We start from the raw sequence: 20,817 nt of genomic DNA, 5'->3' as shown, positions 1-20,817 counted from the left end.
TCTAAAATTTCCCTCACTGTGTTTGATTGGGTGATTACATAATGTTGATGATGTTAACCAAATAGAGACTCTAGGAGGTGCAGACATTATTTTTGTTTCATTTCGTTGTGTTTTGTTTTGTTTGTTCTTTGAAGGAGGGAAAGGGGAATAATTTTGGACACATTGAGGTTAAGGTATCTATGGAGAAAACCAAAAAATTGAATATACAGGTTTGGAGCCGAGAAAACATGTGAATGTAAAGCACATCAACACTGTGTTCACAAAAGGTAGGCCTTATGCTTATCAAAAGAGTCTTTTTCACCCAAAGTCAAATATAGGTTGTTTATTATAAATGCCATCAAAATCCAGAACAGCTGAGAGGTATTATTCATTTTATAATTAAAAATCATTTAGTATTTGAAAAAGATGATCAGAAGAGCACTTATACAGAAGTCAGTAAATAAATACAAGCTAGACGAACCAGGACATGGTTCCTTTCTGACCTACTTGGCTAATGAAAATGTTAATCAGAATATCAATATTTTTCCTCCTGGAACGTTTCTATACCTGGGTCAACACATATTATTTTGAGATTGCTTTGGTTTGGTGTAAAACAAAGAAATACAGTGTTTTGTTTTGCTTTTTTCTTTTTCTAAGAAAGGGGATGGATAAATAAAGATCAAAAGTAAGAGGAAAATGAGGCGTCCTCATTTTTTTTTAATGCTTATTTATTTTGAGAGAGAGAGAGAGAGAGCACGTGTGAGCAGGGCAGGCACAGAGACAGAGGGGAAGAGAGGAAGGACCCCAAGCAGGCTCCTCATAGTCAGCACAGGCCCAGATGTGGGGCTTAAACTCACGAACGGCAAGATCGCGATCTTAGCTGAAATCAATCGGATGCTTAACCGACTGAGCCACCCAGGCACCCCCTCAATTTTTTTAGAGGTTGCTGTTACGTCTAAAATTCTGTTTTTGTTAAGATATTCCACCTTAGAAAGCAACCGTAAATTTCAGAAAAGAAAAGTTTGCATATGCAATATTGGATATGATTTTCTTATATTAATCCATTTAATACTATGTATTGTGCTTCTGTTCAAAGAGTAGATCAGCTCTTATGCCCTGAGGCTCTTACACTCCCACACACCCACACATAATGACTTTTGTAAGAGAGAACACCAGCATCAAGAACCAGGAACCAGGAGGAAGGCAGAGATGCACAAAAATGTGGTTCTAATGGGAATCTGGAAAAAATACGCAGAAGAGTGGGAAACCAGAGAGCCTAGGAAATTCAGTTTGGCTGATACCTCAGACTGATGGGATTAGGCTTTGAAAGGGGTGGTGCCTAGGAATGGTGGGAGGAACCAAAAGGTGAGATCTGGTTTGATAAAGGCTTAGAAACAAATGGAGCCAAATAAATGAGTTATAAAATAGTAAAAATAGGAGGCTTCTTTAGTCAGGGAAGTCAAGCCACTAGGAAAATTTAGGCGTGGCACAGTAAAGAGTAAGAGAAAGAGAGTGGGAAAATGCATTGCTCCTCAACACAGGGAGAACAAACTAAGAAAAAAGACCCATTGGAATCCTATTGACAAAGTTTCCTAACAATAGTCTCTCAGACAATGCTACTTGAGTTTTTCCTACCATATAGCTGCCATATCAGTCCTTCAATTTCAATCTATTTCTCTGAAAAAGTGCCTTTCTCCTTTTGCTTCTTTCTACATGACCTTTCTACAGTTCAAGGGGTATGCCTCTTTTGTGGAGGTAAAGCAATTGGCATTTCAAAATCCTTAAGAAATTCCATGTCGGTGGGCTGTGAATTGTGAGAAGCACACCCCGTTTTAGTCTGGCTTTCTTCTATATAAGTGTAAGCTAAGGCTAGTGATTATATTCTACAAAGGAAAAGCAATTCCTATCCGTTCTTTAATCTTACTAGAAGTATATCATTAAAACAAGCAAACAAAAACAATAATCAAACCAGGTAAGTGTCTTCAAATTGAAGAAATTCTTTGACCTTCATCCTAAAGTAGGCAACTCTTCCACAGATTACTTCCAGGCCACTGAGCTGATGGCCTACAGGCAAATAACACTGAGAATGAACTCTATGCTCCATTCCATTATGAACCTTCATTTTCGTAGTTGTCCCTTGATCTGCCCAACAAATCACACAAATACAGCAGAAACAGAATCTGCAATACCTAGAAAAAAAGAAATCATCAGTGCTAACTCTATTTCCTCCAAAAAATAATGGAATGATTATAGCTGTTAGGATAAATATGGCAACTTCAAAAGAAGATATTAGAAGACATGACTAATATTTTTGTTTCAAGAAACTACAAAAAAACCCCAAAAGACTTATTACCTGAATAGATGAATATATCTGAAATCTTTATTGCACTCATATATATTGCTTAGAGGCAATACAATTATTTATAGGACTGTTTTAAAATTTTTTTTTTTCAACGTTTTTTATTTATTTTTGGGACAGAGAGAGACAGAGCATGAACGGGGGAGGGGCAGAGAGAGAGGGAGACACAGAATCGGAAACAGGCTCCAGGCTCCGAGCCATCAGCCCAGAGCCTGATGCGGGGCTGGAACTCACGGACCGCGAGATCGTGACCTGGCTGAAGTCGGACGCTTAACCGACTGCGCCACCCAGGCGCCCCGGACTGTTTTAAATACAATTTGAAAATTCAAACTTGGAACTTGCAAAAAATTTAAATAAATCACAAATGTGCTGTGCTTTCTTGGCACACAAGACCATACATCTCAATATCATGGCGAAAGCAATAAACAGTCCATTTGAAGACTGGATTTCAGTGTAATTAGCTAAGATTTAAAATCTCTTGGGGCCATGGGATGCTGTCTGTGTTATAACATCATTCATAAGAGAAATGTGATCATCACCAGGTATGGAACTTTCAGGAAATACTCATTTTCAGGAAGGATTTGGATCCCTGCATAATTACTAACCAGGCAAGCTTTGGAAAATCAAATTGGAAAACAGGTAGACAGGAGAAATTATTTCAACTCACCCTCAGTAGATGGGGGATGAAGAAGAGGTGTGTGTGGGGGCAGGGATACAGAGTCATAATGAGGCAATTATGAACCAATGTTGAATCATGTTCTTGCAACTCTCCTGCCAGAGCTCTGAAGCAGCCTAGATGCAAGCACCACCACTTTGACAGAGATCATTTATGTTTAGCAGCAGAAGTTCAATGAATGGCAGCAGTAATTTACCTGCAAGTTCCAAAAATGTGAAAGCCCCCGATGATGCTAAAAAGTGGAGGCCTGATTGGGTTGCTAGTGCTCTGGTTGGAAGATTTCTGTGAGGATCACTCTCCTTCATAAATAACTGAAGATAAATATTTTATTGGGGTGATAGAACAAATCATTGATTAACTCTCATGGATCCCACTTTATGCAACTATTGGCCAGTAGTCACTAGATTGAATCAAAATATAAACTGTCAAACTTTTCTGTACTCTCTTTTCTCAGTCTATCTGGAGGGTTCTACAACTTTTAAAAACCTGTATGCATGCTAGGAATCATTGTAATGAGAAATTAAATGATCACTTTCATATGTAATATAGTTTGGCTCAAACTTAATTCATAACTATGCTGATTTTCTAGATCAAAAACCTTAGAATATAGGTTTAAATATAGGTTTTTAGAATACAGCATAAAATACTAAACTAGCTGTTTTAATTTTGCTTGTAGTTAATTACCAAAAAAAAAAAAAATGTTATTCAGTAAGATAAGTATATTTGGTATTTGCTTTAGCCTCTCAATCCCAGTTCTTGTTTTGCTTGAATCTATAGGTGTGACAAGGGACATATTAAATCAGAGACCATCCTAATGCTCATATTTTCATACATTTTGATACAAAGAAAAAGTGATTCTTGATAATCCTTGATAATCCTTGAGCGAATATGATAATGCACAAGTTGAGAAAAATTCATACAGTTATATAAAATAAATTAGAACTAGGTGATGTTTTTGGAGAATTTTGGACTCAAGTTGATTATTTATATGGTGTTTGAAGTTAACTTCAGTAAATTATTACACCATTTTATCATATTTTGCTCATTATATTTGTTTTCAGGGAAGTCTCTCCTCCTTTTCAAAATATGAACATATGCAATAGTGTCTCTTTTAAGAACACTATTTAATTAGGTTAATTGATTAATTTATTTTTGAGAGAGAGCAAGCACATGGGTGTGCATACGCATGAACAGGGGAGCGGCATAAGGAGGGGCAGAGGGAGGGAGGGAGGGAGAGAGAGAGAGAGAGAGAGAGAGAGAGAGAGAGAATCTTAAGCAAGCTCCAGGCCCAGCAAGGAGCCCCACATGGGGCTCGATCTCATGACCACGAGATCATGACCTGAGCTGAAATTGAGTCAGATGCTTAACTGACTGAGCCACCCAGGTGCCCCAATACTATTTTATTTGTAACAGTTGGCTAAAGAATGAAAATTATTACTGCAAAAGTATACTATAGACTGGACAGATATATAATTTTAATATAGTCAAAGTATCTTCCTGTGCATTTAGCCTGAAGTTTTAAACATCAATTCATGACTCACCACAAATATTGCCTCCCATTTTAACATGGGCATAGCCATCTACTCCCCATGAACTTCCCCATGAGTTCCGCACAATCCAATATGGAGGATTTCCTGCAAGATATAAAATGGCAACAAGTTCTGAAAAACTCGGATTTTTTTGTGAATGCATGTTTATTTAAAGGCTAGTTCTGGATAAGTATAGTAGCTCTGAGCAAAAGATTAAAAATGTAATGTTATGCTAATATATACTAGCCAAGTAAATCGGAGCTGTAGTTAGTGTCACACTCTAATAATGGAAAAATACACGTTTGAATTTGGATAGCATGAAATGAAAACATACACGCAATTCCAGGGAATTAGGAAAAGGGGGGCGGGGGGGGAAGAACTGTTAGATATGTATGATAAAATAATAAGCAGGTCTTTTTTCCCAACAAGTATTGTAAACATTCCAAGTGGAGAATGCACATTATTTAAATCAAGAATTATCATCGTTTTAACAAGGTATTAATTGATTGGGGGGGGGGGACATGACAAGGCATTTGTACTTGGAAGTCTACTGAAAAGCTGTAAAGGTCTTAGGAGGACTTAGACATAGAACGACCAAATTTCAGCTTGATTGATTGAATGACTGATTGATTTTTAAATGTTTTTATTTATTTTTGAGAGAGAAAGAGAGATAGAGTACTAGTGAGGGGTGGGCAGAGAGAGAGGGAGACACAGAATCCAAAGCAGGTTCCAGGCTCCGAGCTGTCAGCACAGAGCCCGATGCGGGGCTCAAACCCACAAACCATGAGATCATGACTTGAGCTGAAGTTGGATGCTTAACCAACTGAGCCATCCAGGCACCCCGAAATTCCAGCATTTTAAAAATAATGGCGATCATTTGTTAATCAGAGTTCAGGCTGGAAAGTAACCAATCAAGTCTGTTCAGCACTTACCTATTTTATCAAACCCGGTTATGAGAACTGCATGATTTGCTTCTCCACTAGAGCAATGGTGCTGTATTATGCCTCCTAAATAGTCTTGCCAGCTCACTGCATCTACTACCACGACCAATGGGCCAAAGGTGACAAGTGCTTTTGCCATTTCATCTTCTTGGTCACTACCAAAAGAGGAAATATACAGTCAAGGAGGTGAGAGAGAGAACACAAGCAGGGGAGGAGCAGAAAGAGAGGGAGACTGAGAATCTCAAGCAGGCTCCAGACCATCAGCCCAGAGCCCCATGTGGGGTTTGAATCCACAAACCGTGAGATCATGACCTGAGCCGAAATCAAGAGTCGGACACTTAACCGACTGAGCCACCCAGGCGCCCTAAGGAGGTTAGTTTTTGAGGTAAAGATATTTTATAATCTATTTAATCTGTACATGGTCAGGAGTAGATTTGGTTGCAATTACAGAAGATGTAAAGAACGGAAACTAGAAGAAGTCTGGGGGATCGACAGCCCAGGACTGCTACGAGGCTCCAAGATATTGGAAGTCAGCATCTTTCTAGATTCTCGTTCTGCCATGTGAGGTTCCCATTGCCAAGGTCAATTCGTGGTCCAAGGTGGCTGCTGGAGCTCTAGCCATTTAACATATCTTTTAAACAGCAAAAAGGAGAAAGAAGTGCTACATTCCTGTCAAGAAGACTTCCGAAAAGTAACGTGCACATTGTGCATATGCCTATATGTATACGTATTGGCTAGTACTCAGTTACGGGTTAACCAAGTTTAGCTTCAGGGAAGATGGTAAGTGGAGTTTTGTAGCTAGCTAGAGCATCTAGTTCTAAGGGGATTCTTCTAATAAGGAAAGTGAGAAGACTGAATGCACGGAGACATATCTCTGCCACACCATGTGACAATCAAGAAACTGACCAACTTCTGTTAACGGAATGCCAAATGCAGAAATCATAGGGGAGGGTTATCTCAAAGTGGCGACTGTCATTACGCAACAGAAGAGATGCCAAGGTGCCAGGAGAACTAGTACTAGATTGCAAAGACTGCGAAAGACATAGTTATTGCTCTCACACATGGACGTGTACTGATAAAGCCTAATGTTACACAACACTCAGCCGTCATCAATCTTGGAAGTATGTGATTAAACCATTATTTACACTTTTAAAGGTCAGCTTTGTGTGTGGACACTGAAACCAAGTCACTTGTATTTCAAGCCATTTAGATAGCATTTGGGAGTGTATTGCTACAGCAAGCTATGGTTGGATTTGTAGCTTGAAAGAGTAAATAATCCATCGTCATATCCAGCCGGAGATCACTTTCTATCAAGGGGATATTTTGTCCACAGGTGGGGAAAAAATTGAGTGCATAAGAGCATTTATTGAGACAGAAACTACACATTCACTCTAAACATTTATCCATATTACCTGTTAACATGAAGATCTTTTTCTTGGAGATCTATAAGCAGTCAATCCTAATTTTTGCTACCGTAATAATAACTTGTATTCATTAATATTACTTTGGGACAGGTAGGGTATAGTCCGTGAAGTTCCACATAGCTAGGTTCAAATTCCAGCTACAGACTGGAGTCATTTCAGTCACACTGGAGTCCAGTGACTCCAGCAGGTGACTGAAGTCATCTATGTCGCAAATCAGTATAAGGATAAAATTGTAGGTATAAATTTTCTAGCATGCCTACACATAAATTATACTCTACATTTAAAATAAATCTTGCTTCCTTTTCTTATTTCTAAGTTATCTAATAAACCGATTTTGCTCAGCATAGATTGTAGTGTATAATGTGTATTCTATTGTACTCAAATTTTTGAATATTTTATAGTAAAAATTTTGACTATTTTGCTATCCAAATATGACAAATAGGATTATCTCTGTAAAACAGGGATACAGCTGTCTCTACCTTTTGAAGAAAACAAAAGCTATACCGTAAATATATGACATCAAAGATCCAGTGTCAAGGACAGCATGATGGAAAGAGAAACATCAAGAAGAAGAAATAGTTTTTAGAATGCAAAGGGTAATTAATATTGTATGATCAAAAACCAATTGAGTAATAGTCTCTGCTTGGAGGCAGCACTAAAGAAAAGATATCAAAGATGTTGGAAAATACGAAATAGGAAGACATGCCAGTCAAGACCAGCAGGCAAAAGTTCCATTTAGCCCCAGAACCGACTAGCATTGTTACCATCTGTGTTTCAGAAAGACGTTGGCTTTTATCAAGTCAAAATATACTCCAAACAGCATCTCTTTTCCATTATTAGCCCAATATAGAATTTCAATTGACCATGAACCCAGGGATAGGGGTGCCGAACCTCCACATAGTTGAAAGTCCACATATAGCTTTTGACTCCCCAAAGCCTTAATAGTCTACTGTTGACTGGAAGACTTGCTGATAACATAAGCAGTGGATTAACCCATTTTTTTGTACATTTTATGTACTCAATTACTGTATTCCTGCAATAAAGTTAGGGAAAAAAGTTTTCGTAAAATCATAAGGAAAAGAAAATACAGGACCATATTGTATTTACTGGAAAAAAACCCACATATTAGTGGAACATGCAGTTCAAGCCTGTGTTGTTTGAGGGTCAAGTGTACTATCAAAATATACGCTGCTGATAATGGACACGTTATCAAATCTTTTCCCATATGCTTACTATTCACTTTATGGATCAGTAAGATACAAATCCTACAATCTTTAAAAGAATTCTCAAGTTTACTGTCGTCAAGATTTAGTGACTAAGGTAGGTCTTTTCTGTTCTAGACTCTACATGAGTATGTAGATTTCCATTTTCTCATTCCTAGAATTCAGTGTGTTAATACTGTGCCCTAGTTTTTCAGTCCATTGTTAATACGGGGTTCCTTCTCTTTTTCTTGACATAGTCACTCTCATATTTATTTTGAGTTCTGAAAGGTCTTTCCTGGGGCCTGATAAACAAAAATGCATGAAGAAGCCTGGATATAAATGGTAATTTTCCTCTGCGACTAGACTATGTTCTTAGGATTCAGTGAGGTTTTGCTTGTTTGGTTGGTTGCTGGTTGGCTTAGTTTTAGATCTTTTCAGGCTCTGCATGAGATTTTTTGGAGTTTTTGGCCGATAGCTGTGTGTGGGCTCACACTGTCTGAAACTACTGAAAAATTAAAGAGCTCATGACCTGAGAAATAGAGGGAGGGAAAAAGTATGAGTTTCAGAGCTCGACAAATATGAATTCTAATGTGGCCCTATAGTTAGTTCATGAGCTCTGTGACCCTCCCTGAGTCTCAGAAACCTCAATGGAAGTGACGGTATTTAAGTGTTAGGGGCCTAGTCGAGTGCCTGGTTACAGCGTTGCTGTGGAAAATCTTCCCAAGTCCTTTGGCCCTTGCCACCGCGGTGGTGGTGCTGGTGTTGGAGGCGGTAACACGGGCACAATCAGCCAGGCTTCAAACATGGGGTCCACTGTAGTTTTTTGCCTGAGGCTCTTCTCTTAAAGAGCCAGGAAATCCAGCTCACCCCCCACCTCTACCCTGGCAGCACCCTCAACTGACACGGAATGCAGATCATCAATTTGGATGGGATAACATTGAAATGCATAGTTTACCTTGGCCCCAATAGCTCCCCGGTAGGACCTGTACCCTCAGTTCTATTTTGCTTAATACGAAAACCCTCCCTCCCCTGTTCTGTCTCATTTCTCCATTTCCCTTCCAGAGTTTCTCGGGATTACTGCTGGGACATGATGTTGCTTGCTGAATCCGTTCCTGTCTTAGACTTTCATATCTCCAGTGACAGTTAATTCCATCCTTTCAGCTGTTCAGGCCAAAAAGCCTGTTCTCCTCCTTGACACTCTCCTCTCTCATTCTTTACATAAAATCCCTCAATATTCTCTGGGGGGCTTTACTTTCTATGAGGGGTATTAACCTATTATGTCTCATATCTAAGACCATTCTTCTAACACTGCTCCGAGATTATGACCAGGTAACCTTTTCTTTCTTTCTCTTTCTTTTCTTTCTTTCTTTCTTTCTTTCTTTCTTTCTTTCTTTCTTTCTTCTCTTTCTTTCTTTTTCTTTCTTTCTCTTCTTTCTTTCTTTCTTTCTTCCTCCCTCCCTTTCTTTCTTTCTTTCTTTCTTTCTTTCTTTCTTTCTCTTTCCCTTTCTTTCTTTCTTTCTTTCTTTCTTTCTTTCTTTCTTTCTTTCCTTATCTCCTAGTAGTCTTGTCCATCTTCTCTCCATTACAGTCCCAGTGGGCATGATTGTTCTTTAAATATGCCAAACATGTTTCTGTCTCAGGGCCTTCGCCCTTACAGCTCCTGCTGGGAACAGTATTTACCTAGATGTCTACATGGCTATATTCCCATGCTTCTCCAGGTCTTTGCTCAAATGATATCTTTTCAAAAAGCTCCGTCCTGGCCTGTATACTCCCCTTCCTTCAACCTGATGTTTCCTCTTCCTCCCACCATTTTACTTAGTTCTTTTTAGAAATGATTACACCTAACATGCTGTACATATTTTTGTTTTCCTTATTGCCTGTCTCTATCACTAAAATATAATCAGTTTTTTTGTCTGTTTTTGTTCACTGCTGAGCCCCCAGAACCTGAAACAAAGTTCAGTAAGTATTTGAGAAGGAATGAGTAAATCAAAGAGAGATCTTCTTGGGGGAGTCTAACACAATTAGCTTAGCGCTGTATTATCAGAATGTTTATATTCAGTGTAAACATAGAGATTTTTTTTTAGTGGGACCTCTGTTCTTCTTAGCCAAAGAATTACATGGATCATACTTCAGGTCCAGTGCCAGTGACTTACATTCTCTCTCTCACTCTCTAATTCAAGCTAATGCCTATTCTTCTCTGGTTTCTTCCTAATTTTTTTTTTTTTTCACTTTGCTACTCATGATGGGGCATTCCCTGAAATTCTTAAGTGACATTTTGAAAATCGAGTTCTTTCTCGTGCACACGCCTTCCTTTTACTCCCAAGGAACTGGTAGCTGATAGAAGCACACTTTCTCATTTCTGAAAGTGCATTTCCTTCAAAAAGATGTGGAATGATGCACTCAATGACTCTGCACATTTAGTGATTGATTCTGAGGAGCCTCTGTCTGTGGGATCGCAGTTCTCTGGTGTTTGGTTCCTACGGTCACCCCGAGAGTCCTTGCTGTGGACAGGAGCTGTGCTGGCAATGTGCCAGCCACTCGTGCTTATTCAGAGGGGTTCCATTTTCTTCAATGATCTAATTTCACCCTTGATTTCCTTCAGATCTCATGGGTTGGCACCATCTGGATCAAGAGACTCTTTTATATTCAGTATCAGTATGTTTTAGGGTAGTCTGTCACCTCAGCTGAATATAATTTACTTTCTGCTTTCTCTGTTTCAAAAGACTGTGTGAAGTTTCCTCTACATTTTTTTAAACGCAAAAAGGAGTTGTTTGTGTCTTCCTTTGTCCTATTATCCCTGAACACCTATCTTGCACTGCATCGAATGGTCACAATGGTTTTCTAGCTGGCTTTCAGGTTTTCATGCATTTTTAAAGCCCTTTTTAACGACTGTTTCTCCCTGAACCTACCCAAAGTCATCTTGCTCTTCAACTTCCAACACTTCCAAGGCCCTTCCTCGGCCTATCTTTATCCACCCCTGTGCTTCCCTCGTGCCTATAGTGCGTGCCGCATAATCTACCTCCAGTAATATACTCTTACTTGCTTCTAAGTTTCAGTTTATGCTTTTCTTAAAGTTAACGCTTTAAAAAATCCAAGGGCGTTCAAAAAATGCTTCTTGGTTATGTAGATTGCTCGATATTAGCTGGAGAGTAACACAAAGCAATTTTGGATTGATTCAACAGTAAGGTTGAAATATACTAATGGCAATTATGACAACTCAATTTGTTAAGAGGAAGGTGGTCAGAATAAATTACACCTTAAGCTGGATTTAAATGTGTTAATTCTATTCTAATGACAAATGGAAAAATAAGCTGATCATGCATAAGAAACAACATCCATTGGTTGTTGTAACAACCATAGCACTCCATTGGTCTCTCTAGTAAAAAGCAGGTCTTAAAATAAGTAGGCCTTTATGCCTTCAATCAAGTTATTAATTCTGAATAGCCAATGGATCAGAAATTAAGAAATAGAGGGAAAGACACAATAGGATAAGACAATTACCTGAAGTCATATGCAGAATAACCTTTGATTGAAAATCCAAAATGTGAATCAGAAAAGTAACGGCACAGGCCATTTTGCGCTTTGAATGGGTACTCTGAATCTCTCACCAGTTTTACATGCGTCTAAGAGAAAATAAACATCCAGAATGTTCTTAATTTAAAATGCAGTTGTTTTAGAAATCAAATAGAACTTACTGCGATATGTCAAAATTAAGATTCAACTTGGCCACACCCTCATCACGCGGATATTCCTTACGTTATTAAGACCTTAGATTAAATCTTTAGGTGTTTGGTAGGGACATACTAAGTAATTAAACTCAATTATCTTTCTCTCTTACTATTGTTTCCCTATATCTTCCTTCCTTAGAGCCTTCTTCCACTGGATAATAAAGTCTTATCCTTTTTCTCCTGAGGTTAAAACAAGGTGAGCCATTTTCCTTCCAAAGCCATACGTTCTGTCAGCAAGTCTCTGAGACTCACTCAGCACAGTGTTTAATGCACAGGCAATGGTCAGGTCAAGCATTCTTTCTATCCACATCTTTGTGCCATTCGACTGGCACATGTCATTTATTTTTTAGTTGTCGAGACGCAATCTTACTTTCCCGATTCTGTGTTACAGAAGCCAGGGACCACACCATTCTTGCTTGCCCCTGATGTGTACCGAGCAGCTTCTGGTATGCAGTGACTCAAAATACAGAAAATGAACAAGGAAAGGATATTCAAATTTGGGAATTTCCAGCTTGACCGCTTTTACAAAACATAGCAACAGCCTCACCGTCTGGCTTCATGCAGTTCATACTGGATATAGGACAATGTCAGAGAGTGTCCTAAGAACACCGAGAGACACTGTGGTATATGGGACAAAGCCCTTCAGTGGGAACAGAAGACTTAAGACACAGTCCTGGCTCAGCTGCTAATTTGGCAACGTGATCTCACCTCTCAGGGCTCATTTCTTCATCCACGTAAAGAGTTACTACATTTGCTGATTTCTAACATCCCTTATAATCTCAGTATTCAAAAATTCTATGGAAATCAATAATCGCATGTTCTCATCCTTCTGGGACATGATGCAAATGTATCTATGTAAAAGAGCACTGACCTATTAAGAAGTGCTAAGAAATAAACATTCATGTTTTTCTGAAAACAGATCTCAGGTAAGATTTTTCACGCTTTGATTTCTCAACAGCCGACTTGCCTGAAAGCAATTCGTTTTGAAATCTTCCGATTAATTCAAGCTTTGGTCGTTTAAATTTCTGAACTTAAAAACATTCTTTGGTATATGAGAGTAAACTGTTTCAATTCTAAATGCATGTTAAGGGGGCGCATGGGTGGCGCAGTCGGTTAAGCGTCCGACTTCAGCCAGGTCACGATCTCGCGGTCCGTGAGTTCGAGCCCCGCGTCAGGCTCTGGGCTGATGGCTCGGAGCCTGGAGCCTGTTTCTGATTCTGTGTCTCCCTCTCTCTCTGCCCCTCCCCCGTTCATGCTCTGTCTCTCTCTGTCCCAAAAATAAATTAAAAAAAAAAAAAATGCATGTTAAGTAAACAAAAGCGGAAACGAAGAGTTCGAAAGGCCGAGAAATCACCTTATTCAGCCAGTTCAAAGCATTGAGAGTAGACCCTCCATTGCAGCCGTAATTATTATATGAACAATCAATGACCTGCTGAACACTTAGGTCTTCCAAAGGCTTCCCTTTTATCGCATAGGCAGATTCCACGGCACCCACCACACTAAAGGCCCAGCAACCTCCACACTGTTTAAAAAGAGAGATAGCATAGTGTTTATCCTCAAATGATGTCCAAACCAAGTTTGCCAACATCTCTACATATCACAAGTTATCAAGTCAATTAACATGAGCAGACCCTGCGGCGGGGTGGGGGGGGGGGGGCTGCAAAATACTGCCCATCCTGTAGATTTTCCAACTGCCAAAAGAAAGGAAAACCAAAATTCTCTTTCAAGCATCAAAATGTAATCATAAGAAAAGATAAATTGGTAGTATTGCCATTGCACAGTAGACAATGCAAGAAAAAAGCAAATTTTAGAGACTGAGAAAACACTTGGACGAACTGATGGTCTTTTAAAAGACTAACCAGTGCACTGAACGGGACTTCTGTTTTTAGGAAGTGTACCAACTTCCTTCTTGTTTCTCCCCGGACACTCTGCTGCTATGACATCCACCATCTCCATGAGGTGACATGGGGTGAGGATATATGTCATATACCTTGTACTCATGACTTGATGGACACGGGAACTGAATGATTTACTTTTTTAGGCTGTCAAGGAGCCAGCATGGGCATATCACGTATGCCCGTAAAATGTCATAATGATAAAAACCCATACTGGTCATTCCTTACTCAAATATTGCCTGACACTCTTCCTGAATTCTGGATCTATTAACTGGATCTTATTGAACAAACTGGAACAAAAGAATAAAAGTGTTGGTCCTGAAAAAAAGGGAAAAGATGGAGGAAATGAAATCAAGGATCATGCACAAGGAAGAAGGACCCATAGAAAAGGCACAGGTAAGAGTAAGATTTGCAATTGGGCACTGCTGACTTAATCATAGGACATGGGCTGCCCGGTTGGGCAAAGGAAGGAAGAAGAACAATTGGTCATCTTTGTCGAGCAACTTTATTGCTTTAGGTGTCTTACTATATCTATATCTCCAGCGCCTATGGCATAGGAAAATATGCAGTAACAAACTCTACTTGTGGGTTTCCACACCTTGAGAAAAGCAAATACAGATTGCAGGGCACCATACCAATAGCTAGCTTTAGTTTACCTTTCCATAGCTGCCCCAGGAGGGCAGTTTCTGTTCAAAAATATCTCTCCAGTATATTTCTTTGTTTTTTTTTTTAAATTAGAAAAAAATATTTTAATGTTTATTTTTGAGAGAGAGGGAGAGAGAGAGGGAGAAAGGGAGAGAGAGAGAGGGAGAGAGACAAAGCACGAGTGGGGAGGGTCAGAGAGAATGGGAGACACAGAATCCAAAGCAGGCTCCAGACTCTGAGCTGTCAACACAGAGCCCGACGTGGGGCTCAGACCCACAAACCATGAGATCATGACCTGAGCTGGATGCTTAATCGACGGAGCCACTCAGACACCCGTATAGTACATTACTTTGATTAAATATTACTAATTCTGGGGTGCCTAGGTGGCTCAGTCGGGTGGGCGGCCAACTTTGTCCCAGGTTATGATCCCACACTTTGTGGGTTCAAGCCCCACATCGGGCTCTGTGCTGACAGCTCAGAGCCTGGAGCCTGCTTTGAATACTGTGCCTTCCTCTCTGCACCTCCCCCATTCTTCTCTCTCAAAAATAAGTAAACATTAAAAAAAAAAGAAAGAAAGCACTCCCCTCATCTGTTTAAGTTTAAAAAAAAAAAGATTATTTCAATTGTATTCCTTTAATACAATACAGACACTTCCTGGAAGGATTCAGTTTCTGACTAATTAATACTTCACTCTGGATTCAATAATAAAGCAAATAAATGATCTGGTGTTAGAGTTTATATCAACGGATGTATAACCTGAGAAATAAAAAAGGATCATCCTAACTAGATAGTGACTCCTCTGTCTAAGACACTACACACCAGGAAGCTAAAAGACCTGGTGAGGTTTCCACTGCAGATAAACTGAGACTGTATCCCTGTGGTTAGGGGATCGACTTTCCCTGGTGAGCTGACATTGCCTATGCCAATGGTGGGGTTTCAGAGGGACAGGCTTATCTTCAAAATAACAGTCAGGCTTTGGCATCTGTCTCTCATTTCACCAGAGATTCTCCCTTAGTTGTCATTTCTGGATGATTGGAGATCATCTCTGTGATTTTACCCAGAGAAATGATGGCTTCTATCACAAGTTTGACTGAACTGGACCTCAAAGGTGACTTCCCACACTAAAAGTATTTAAAAAGAGAAAAGCAGCAGCAGCAACAACAACAACAACAACTCCTGAAACTCACGGTCTGCTGGTTTCTCACTGGTGTTACAACACGCTTGTCCCGCCAGTCGAATCTTAATGGTAAAGACACATTGGGTATGGATGTTTGGACTTCTGCTCGGTATCTGGGCAATCTGGAAGGTTTGCTTCTTAAGTAAATAGCTGAATTGAAACATGGAAGGAAAAGGCAGCCAACATTATATTATAGGGAGGCCCCCTGGGATTCTTTTTGCAGGAACTTTTCAAACAGAAACAGTAGCTTTCTGGTAGAACCTGCCATTTGAGATGTTCCTTTATGCTTTCTCATAACACGAAATGCACTCACTGAAAGCTACCAAGATAGGAATTCCTACAATAGTACTAGGAGTTGCCACATAAAATGACTTGTCTTTTAGAACTTGGTCAATAATAAAAATGAGTCTTCTTGACATCACTGGTTTTATCCTAACCCATGGAACTGTGGATGTCTTGAATAGAAATAGCACTAAAAAACTGCACAAAGGATGGAACATTGGCCCTTACAGCCACATGGAAATGTCTACAATTATAACACTTAGATCTTAAGCAATAATTACAAGAAAAGGACCATGAATTAATTTTTCTGTCAGCACCTGGCACATGCTTGACGTTCAGTATGTAATAAATGTTAACTATGACTCATGTTACCAGATTCACAATTACACAATTCATCAAAAATTACGGGAACAAAAATCCAGAAACCAAACAACCAATGGCACAATCACACCATACCTTTAAACTCTTCAGGAAACAAATGAGAAAATTGATTTATTCCATAGACGGCACTGGAGTTTTCACCAGGGAATACAGAATTCAAGTATCGATGTCTATGAAGACTTTCCTAAAAGAAGAGAAAAGTTAATTTACATGACCTATGTTAACTTTGCAGAGCAATTTATGTGTAACTAAATTGGGCATATTTTTCAGGTATTAAAAGTCAAAGCTTGATTTCTTTCCTAAAGATCACAATGAAAGACTGCCTAAGAGTCCCAGATCAGATTTATAGACATTTGTATGAAAACTACCGTCTGATTTCAGGTACATTTTTGAGGCCGGGAAAGGTATCTCTTATCCATTTATAATTCCTCTTCCCTAAGCATGTTAAAAGCACTAAATATGTTTGTTTAACACACTGGAAAAAATAAAATGAATTGCAAATAAACACTAGATGCTAGTGAAAATTATCACCAACTAAAACTCATTAGATTAAAAAATTTTGAATTTGGAAAGTGTGTCTTTATCTTTGTATTTCCCAGCACTAAGTAACAAAGCATGGCAAAAGAGATAAGTAAATAATAAATAAATCTGATTCTTTTTGAGCTGTATAGAGATCTCTATCTCATTGAGGGTAACAAGTCTTTATGAAAAAGAGGCAATCCTGGAAATGTCCCAGGAAGATACATTGGCTTGTCGATCTGGAGGGAAAATGTAGCCATTATTTACAGATTCCTGGGCTCTGAATGTTGTAACTTATCTTAACCTATGAGAAAATGCTTCCATTTCCTAACGCTAACCAACCATGCAGGAGCAATAAAACTTCAGGGGACTACCATTTGATAAGTTTCCAACTCTAGCTCTTATGTATTTGTTTACGGATTTATGTGTTTATTGTGTGCCTGTGTCTTAAATCTATAAGCAAAATGAGGGCAAGAATTGCCTGTCTTACTCATCACCGCATTTCCTGCACTGAGCACTTGGCTGGCACACAATAGATGTTTAATTACTATTTGTTGTTGAATAAATACACAAAAGACATTTTGCATTCATGCTCTTAATAGCTTTAGGCTGTTTATTTTTAAGCAAATTATTACTGAAACTAATCGTAATCTTATTTTTTCCTTGCTGAGCTGTCCTGGAAGGATTATTAATGAAATAATTAATGCCCAGCATGGAGCCCCATGCATCAGGATCTTGAGATCATGACCTGAGCTGAAATGGAGAGTAGGACGCCCAATGGACTGAACCTCCCAGGTGCCCCTGAGAAGAGTTGCATTTTGTAGACAATCGTCTCCTGCGTATGGCCTCTTGACAGGACCAACATGAATAACTATATAAGTAAATACATATCCTTATAAATTATATAAGTTAAAAAATATATTTATTACTCTGGCCTCCTTGTGCCTACAATCCTCCAAAATGATTTTCTTGAGGAGTAAGGCAGTGCGTTTATTTATTCAGCCAAGGAATGCCATTATCAGTATAGATGAGATGAACTACATTCTCCCTAAAGGGTGTGGGTCACCACAGTACACAACCAAGTTCAGGACAGGGGTAGAATATAGGACAGGAAGTTTGTTCTCAAACAATGTGTGCTTCTGGTTTTAAAAGCTAGAATGTAACTCAAGAGCAATAAAACACATCTTCGTTTGGGCAAAACACAAGAATGGACAGAATCGGGCAAGGTTAGGACTTCCTAAACAATGGAATTTTCTAGGGGAGAGAGGAGGAGCAGAAAAGAGTACAGCTATAGAATTCCAGGAGAAATCCCAACAGTATATCAGGAAAAACAAAACAAAACAAAAACAAAAACAAAAACAAAAACAAAAAACAAATATAATTCCAAAAAGCAGTATTACTAAATTCGTACTTACTTTTATTTAGAACAAATCAATTTTCTTTTACAATGAAATGACATCTTTCATGATTAAAAAAATTGTTAAATGGTATAAGATATAGAGAACACACTGAGGCAAGTTCTAAATCGGTAACTCTTGATCTCAGCAAAAACCTATTTATATTCAGCTAATTTGGTCCATTCTAGAGTTTTAATGCTGGGGTAAAAATCTAAGCATTATTATGAAGACTTCTGGAAATAATGTGAAAAGGAAATTAAATGCTTCCTCCTTTCCAAAATCTATTTCCACCAAGTGAAGAAGAATTTTTAAGGTCGCTACACCAATTGAAGGAGGCCCCGTTCACGCAAATCATAAATGGGAAGGATTCTGTGACCTCTCTAAATGCACGTTTTTTGTTTAGAACATTGTGTTACAGGAGGTCACCAGCGCCCCCCTGCGGAAGGAAAACTGACGGGTTTCTTCCGCCTTTATCTGGTTCTTTTCACTGTAAAGGAACGGCTCTGGAAGGCAGTGAGAGCAGCCCAGGGGACTGCTAAAAGGGGTGCTTCTTCCAATCGAGAATACTTTGAACACATCCATTGATTACTTTGGGCGTATCATATAAACCTACCGCCGACGAATCTTCCCCGGAAAATCAAATCTTTTGGTCAGCCCAGGCAAGGGGGAGCTGGCACATGGGGAACGGAGGGAGAGGTTGACTTGCGAACTTGTCAGAAACCCCAAACCCATCACTGAGCTGCGGGCCGGGTGACCACCAGGAGTGGCGGCTCTCACTGGTCCCCTGCCCCAGCCCCGACCCGGGACCTGAAGGGGCGACCGGGAAACAGACACAGGGCGGCGCGCGCTCGGTACCCGGAAGGCGGCTGCCTGTCGCTCGCGGCTCCGCGGCTCCGTCGCCGTGAAGGTGGCGCGGGGGTCCGCAGCGCGGCCGCAGCAGCAGAAGCAGCAGCAAAGCAGCCAGAGCGCCCGCAGCTCCATCCCCGCGCCCCGCTCCCGGAGGCCGGCGGCCGCCAGCTCCCGCCGCCTGCTTTCTCTTTCGATTCCTCGGCTCCTCCCCCTCCCGGGTTTGCAGGGCGGGAGCGGAGGAGCGGGGCGCCGGGGGCTGGAGACGCCGACGCCGCTTTCGGCCCCATTGCTCTGTAGGTGGGAATCCGGTTAGCCGGAAACCGTTGCGGTGCTCGCTGCGTTTTTTTGCGGAAGCGTTAGGCACTTGGCCACGTGCTTTCTGGTGTCGTCTCCCAGCTGTGACAGCAAAGCCTGAGTGTCCATGTGCCGTATGCGACAATGTGGACGGCTGTGTCACCTTCGCTTCCGGAGTGAAGTTCTTTATTTTTCTTCCTTTTATCTCAGACTGATTCAGGCAGTATTTGAAGTTAACTTGGTTTGATTCCTGTGATTCCTTCTACGACGGTCTCTAACGTTCAGGACCTAATTCTAAAATGTTAGCGAATCTACACAAAGGCACTCATTCGTGTAGCAGATGTTTGTGAATACGTTAACAAAAATTTACTGTTGTGAAAATGCACAATTTCTTTATCTGGAGATTGTGGCCATTTCAAAACTCTCAAGCCTGTTTCTCCATTTGCAAAGAAAGGTAGAGGTAGTACGCCTTTCTGCAGTTTGTGGTGAAATTTAAATATAGTAATCCCCCTAAAACATTTTGTAAGATGCCTTGCGTATTTTAATTGTTTGGTCTTAACTATTTATTCTATGGTAAGGTAGCTTCCCCCCACCCCCACTTCTATTATTGTAATTGTTTTCCACCTTCTCAGCTTAGTTCCCAAAAGCCCATTCTTCATGCTTTCTTCTTATTTTTTTCAAGCCACATTGATGAGGTTTTGGGGTGATCGTGTGGTGGTCCAGAGCCCACAGCCAAGAAAGAATTCTTGAAGATGTGTATGGTGCAAAAAGGTGATTATATTAAAGCACGGGACAGGACCTGAGGGCAGAAAGAGCTGCGCTGGGGTCGTGAAAAGTGACTGGTTTTACACAATGAAGTTGGGGAGATAAAGTCAAAAGGGATACCTCCAGAGGGACTTTGACATGCTGAAGAGGACTCCTAAGATACCTGAGGCCTTGCTATTGTCAAGCTAAGGTTGTTTTCCCTCCAGTAAGGCATTACCACTAGGACGGTGGGGGGTTCCTAGAGAAATGTCATCCACACTCTGTATTTGCCTCAAGTGTTTGTCAATGGGCTGCAGGTTACAAGGAAATTTAATTTTACCTGCCTTTTCCTTTTTGCCTTTGTTCCCCATATCATTATTGAGGGGTGATGTTTGGGGCTCCAGGAAATGGAGTCTATAGGTTTTTGGAGATTCAGCTATTGATAAGAGTGCCTTTATCTTTTAATTTACCAAGACCATTGTAAACTGATGGAGACTCCTGTCCTGTATGACTGTGATCTCTATCAGCCATTTGTTTGCTATCCTCTTCTTTGTCCTTGGGCAGCCAGGAGTGCCTGAAGAGTATCACACATATCCCATGTTGGGGGCGAGGTGGGGGGGGGGGGAGGGTGTTAGTATGCTAGTTTGTATTTTGCCCTCAGCCTGCCCCATGCTCCCTCATCAACATCATTTCATATTAACCCAATCCTGGAGAATGGACTTCAGAAGGAACACAAGTAATGTACAAATCAGTTAGCATCCCAATCTGGCAGCATCTCAGGAAAGGAATTTTTTGG

General features: G+C 40.2%; 1 protein-coding gene across 1 annotated transcript; it reads right to left on the bottom strand.

Moving 5' to 3' along the window:
• Positions 1 to 767: 767 nt before the first annotated feature.
• On the bottom strand, positions 768 to 19,178 carry CTSO (cathepsin O). Its single transcript, XM_042983712.1, has 8 exons — positions 18,990 to 19,178; positions 16,294 to 16,402; positions 15,566 to 15,705; positions 13,193 to 13,360; positions 11,612 to 11,733; positions 5,476 to 5,639; positions 4,556 to 4,648; positions 768 to 2,168 (listed from the first exon to the last, which is right to left on the bottom strand). Exons 1-8 carry the CDS (start codon positions 19,113 to 19,115, stop codon positions 2,134 to 2,136), a joined length of 957 nt encoding a protein of 318 aa, XP_042839646.1. The 5' UTR covers positions 19,116 to 19,178; the 3' UTR covers positions 768 to 2,133.
• Between the last annotated feature and the right edge of the window lie 1,639 nt (positions 19,179 to 20,817).

The sequence above is a fragment of the Panthera tigris genome, chromosome B1 (assembly GCF_018350195.1).
Source record: "Panthera tigris isolate Pti1 chromosome B1, P.tigris_Pti1_mat1.1, whole genome shotgun sequence".
Classification (NCBI taxonomy): domain Eukaryota; kingdom Metazoa; phylum Chordata; class Mammalia; order Carnivora; family Felidae; genus Panthera; species Panthera tigris.
This window is presented reverse-complemented; position numbering and strand designations above follow the sequence as displayed.

What these genes read in the sequence shown, in the direction of transcription:
- CTSO (XM_042983712.1), bottom strand. Translation starts at nt 19,115, where the DNA reads ATGGAGCTGCGGGCGCTCTGGCTGCTTTGCTGCTGCTTCTGCTGCTGC. An exon ending in CAGTGAGAAACCAGCAGACC is followed by an intron (nt 13,361 to 15,565) that starts GTGAGTTTCAGG and finishes CTTTTTAAACAG; the next exon opens with TGTGGAGGTTGCTGGGCCTT. An exon ending in TATTCTGCATATGACTTCAG is followed by an intron (nt 5,640 to 11,611) that starts GTAATTGTCTTA and finishes CTCTTTTGGTAG; the next exon opens with TGACCAAGAAGATGAAATGG.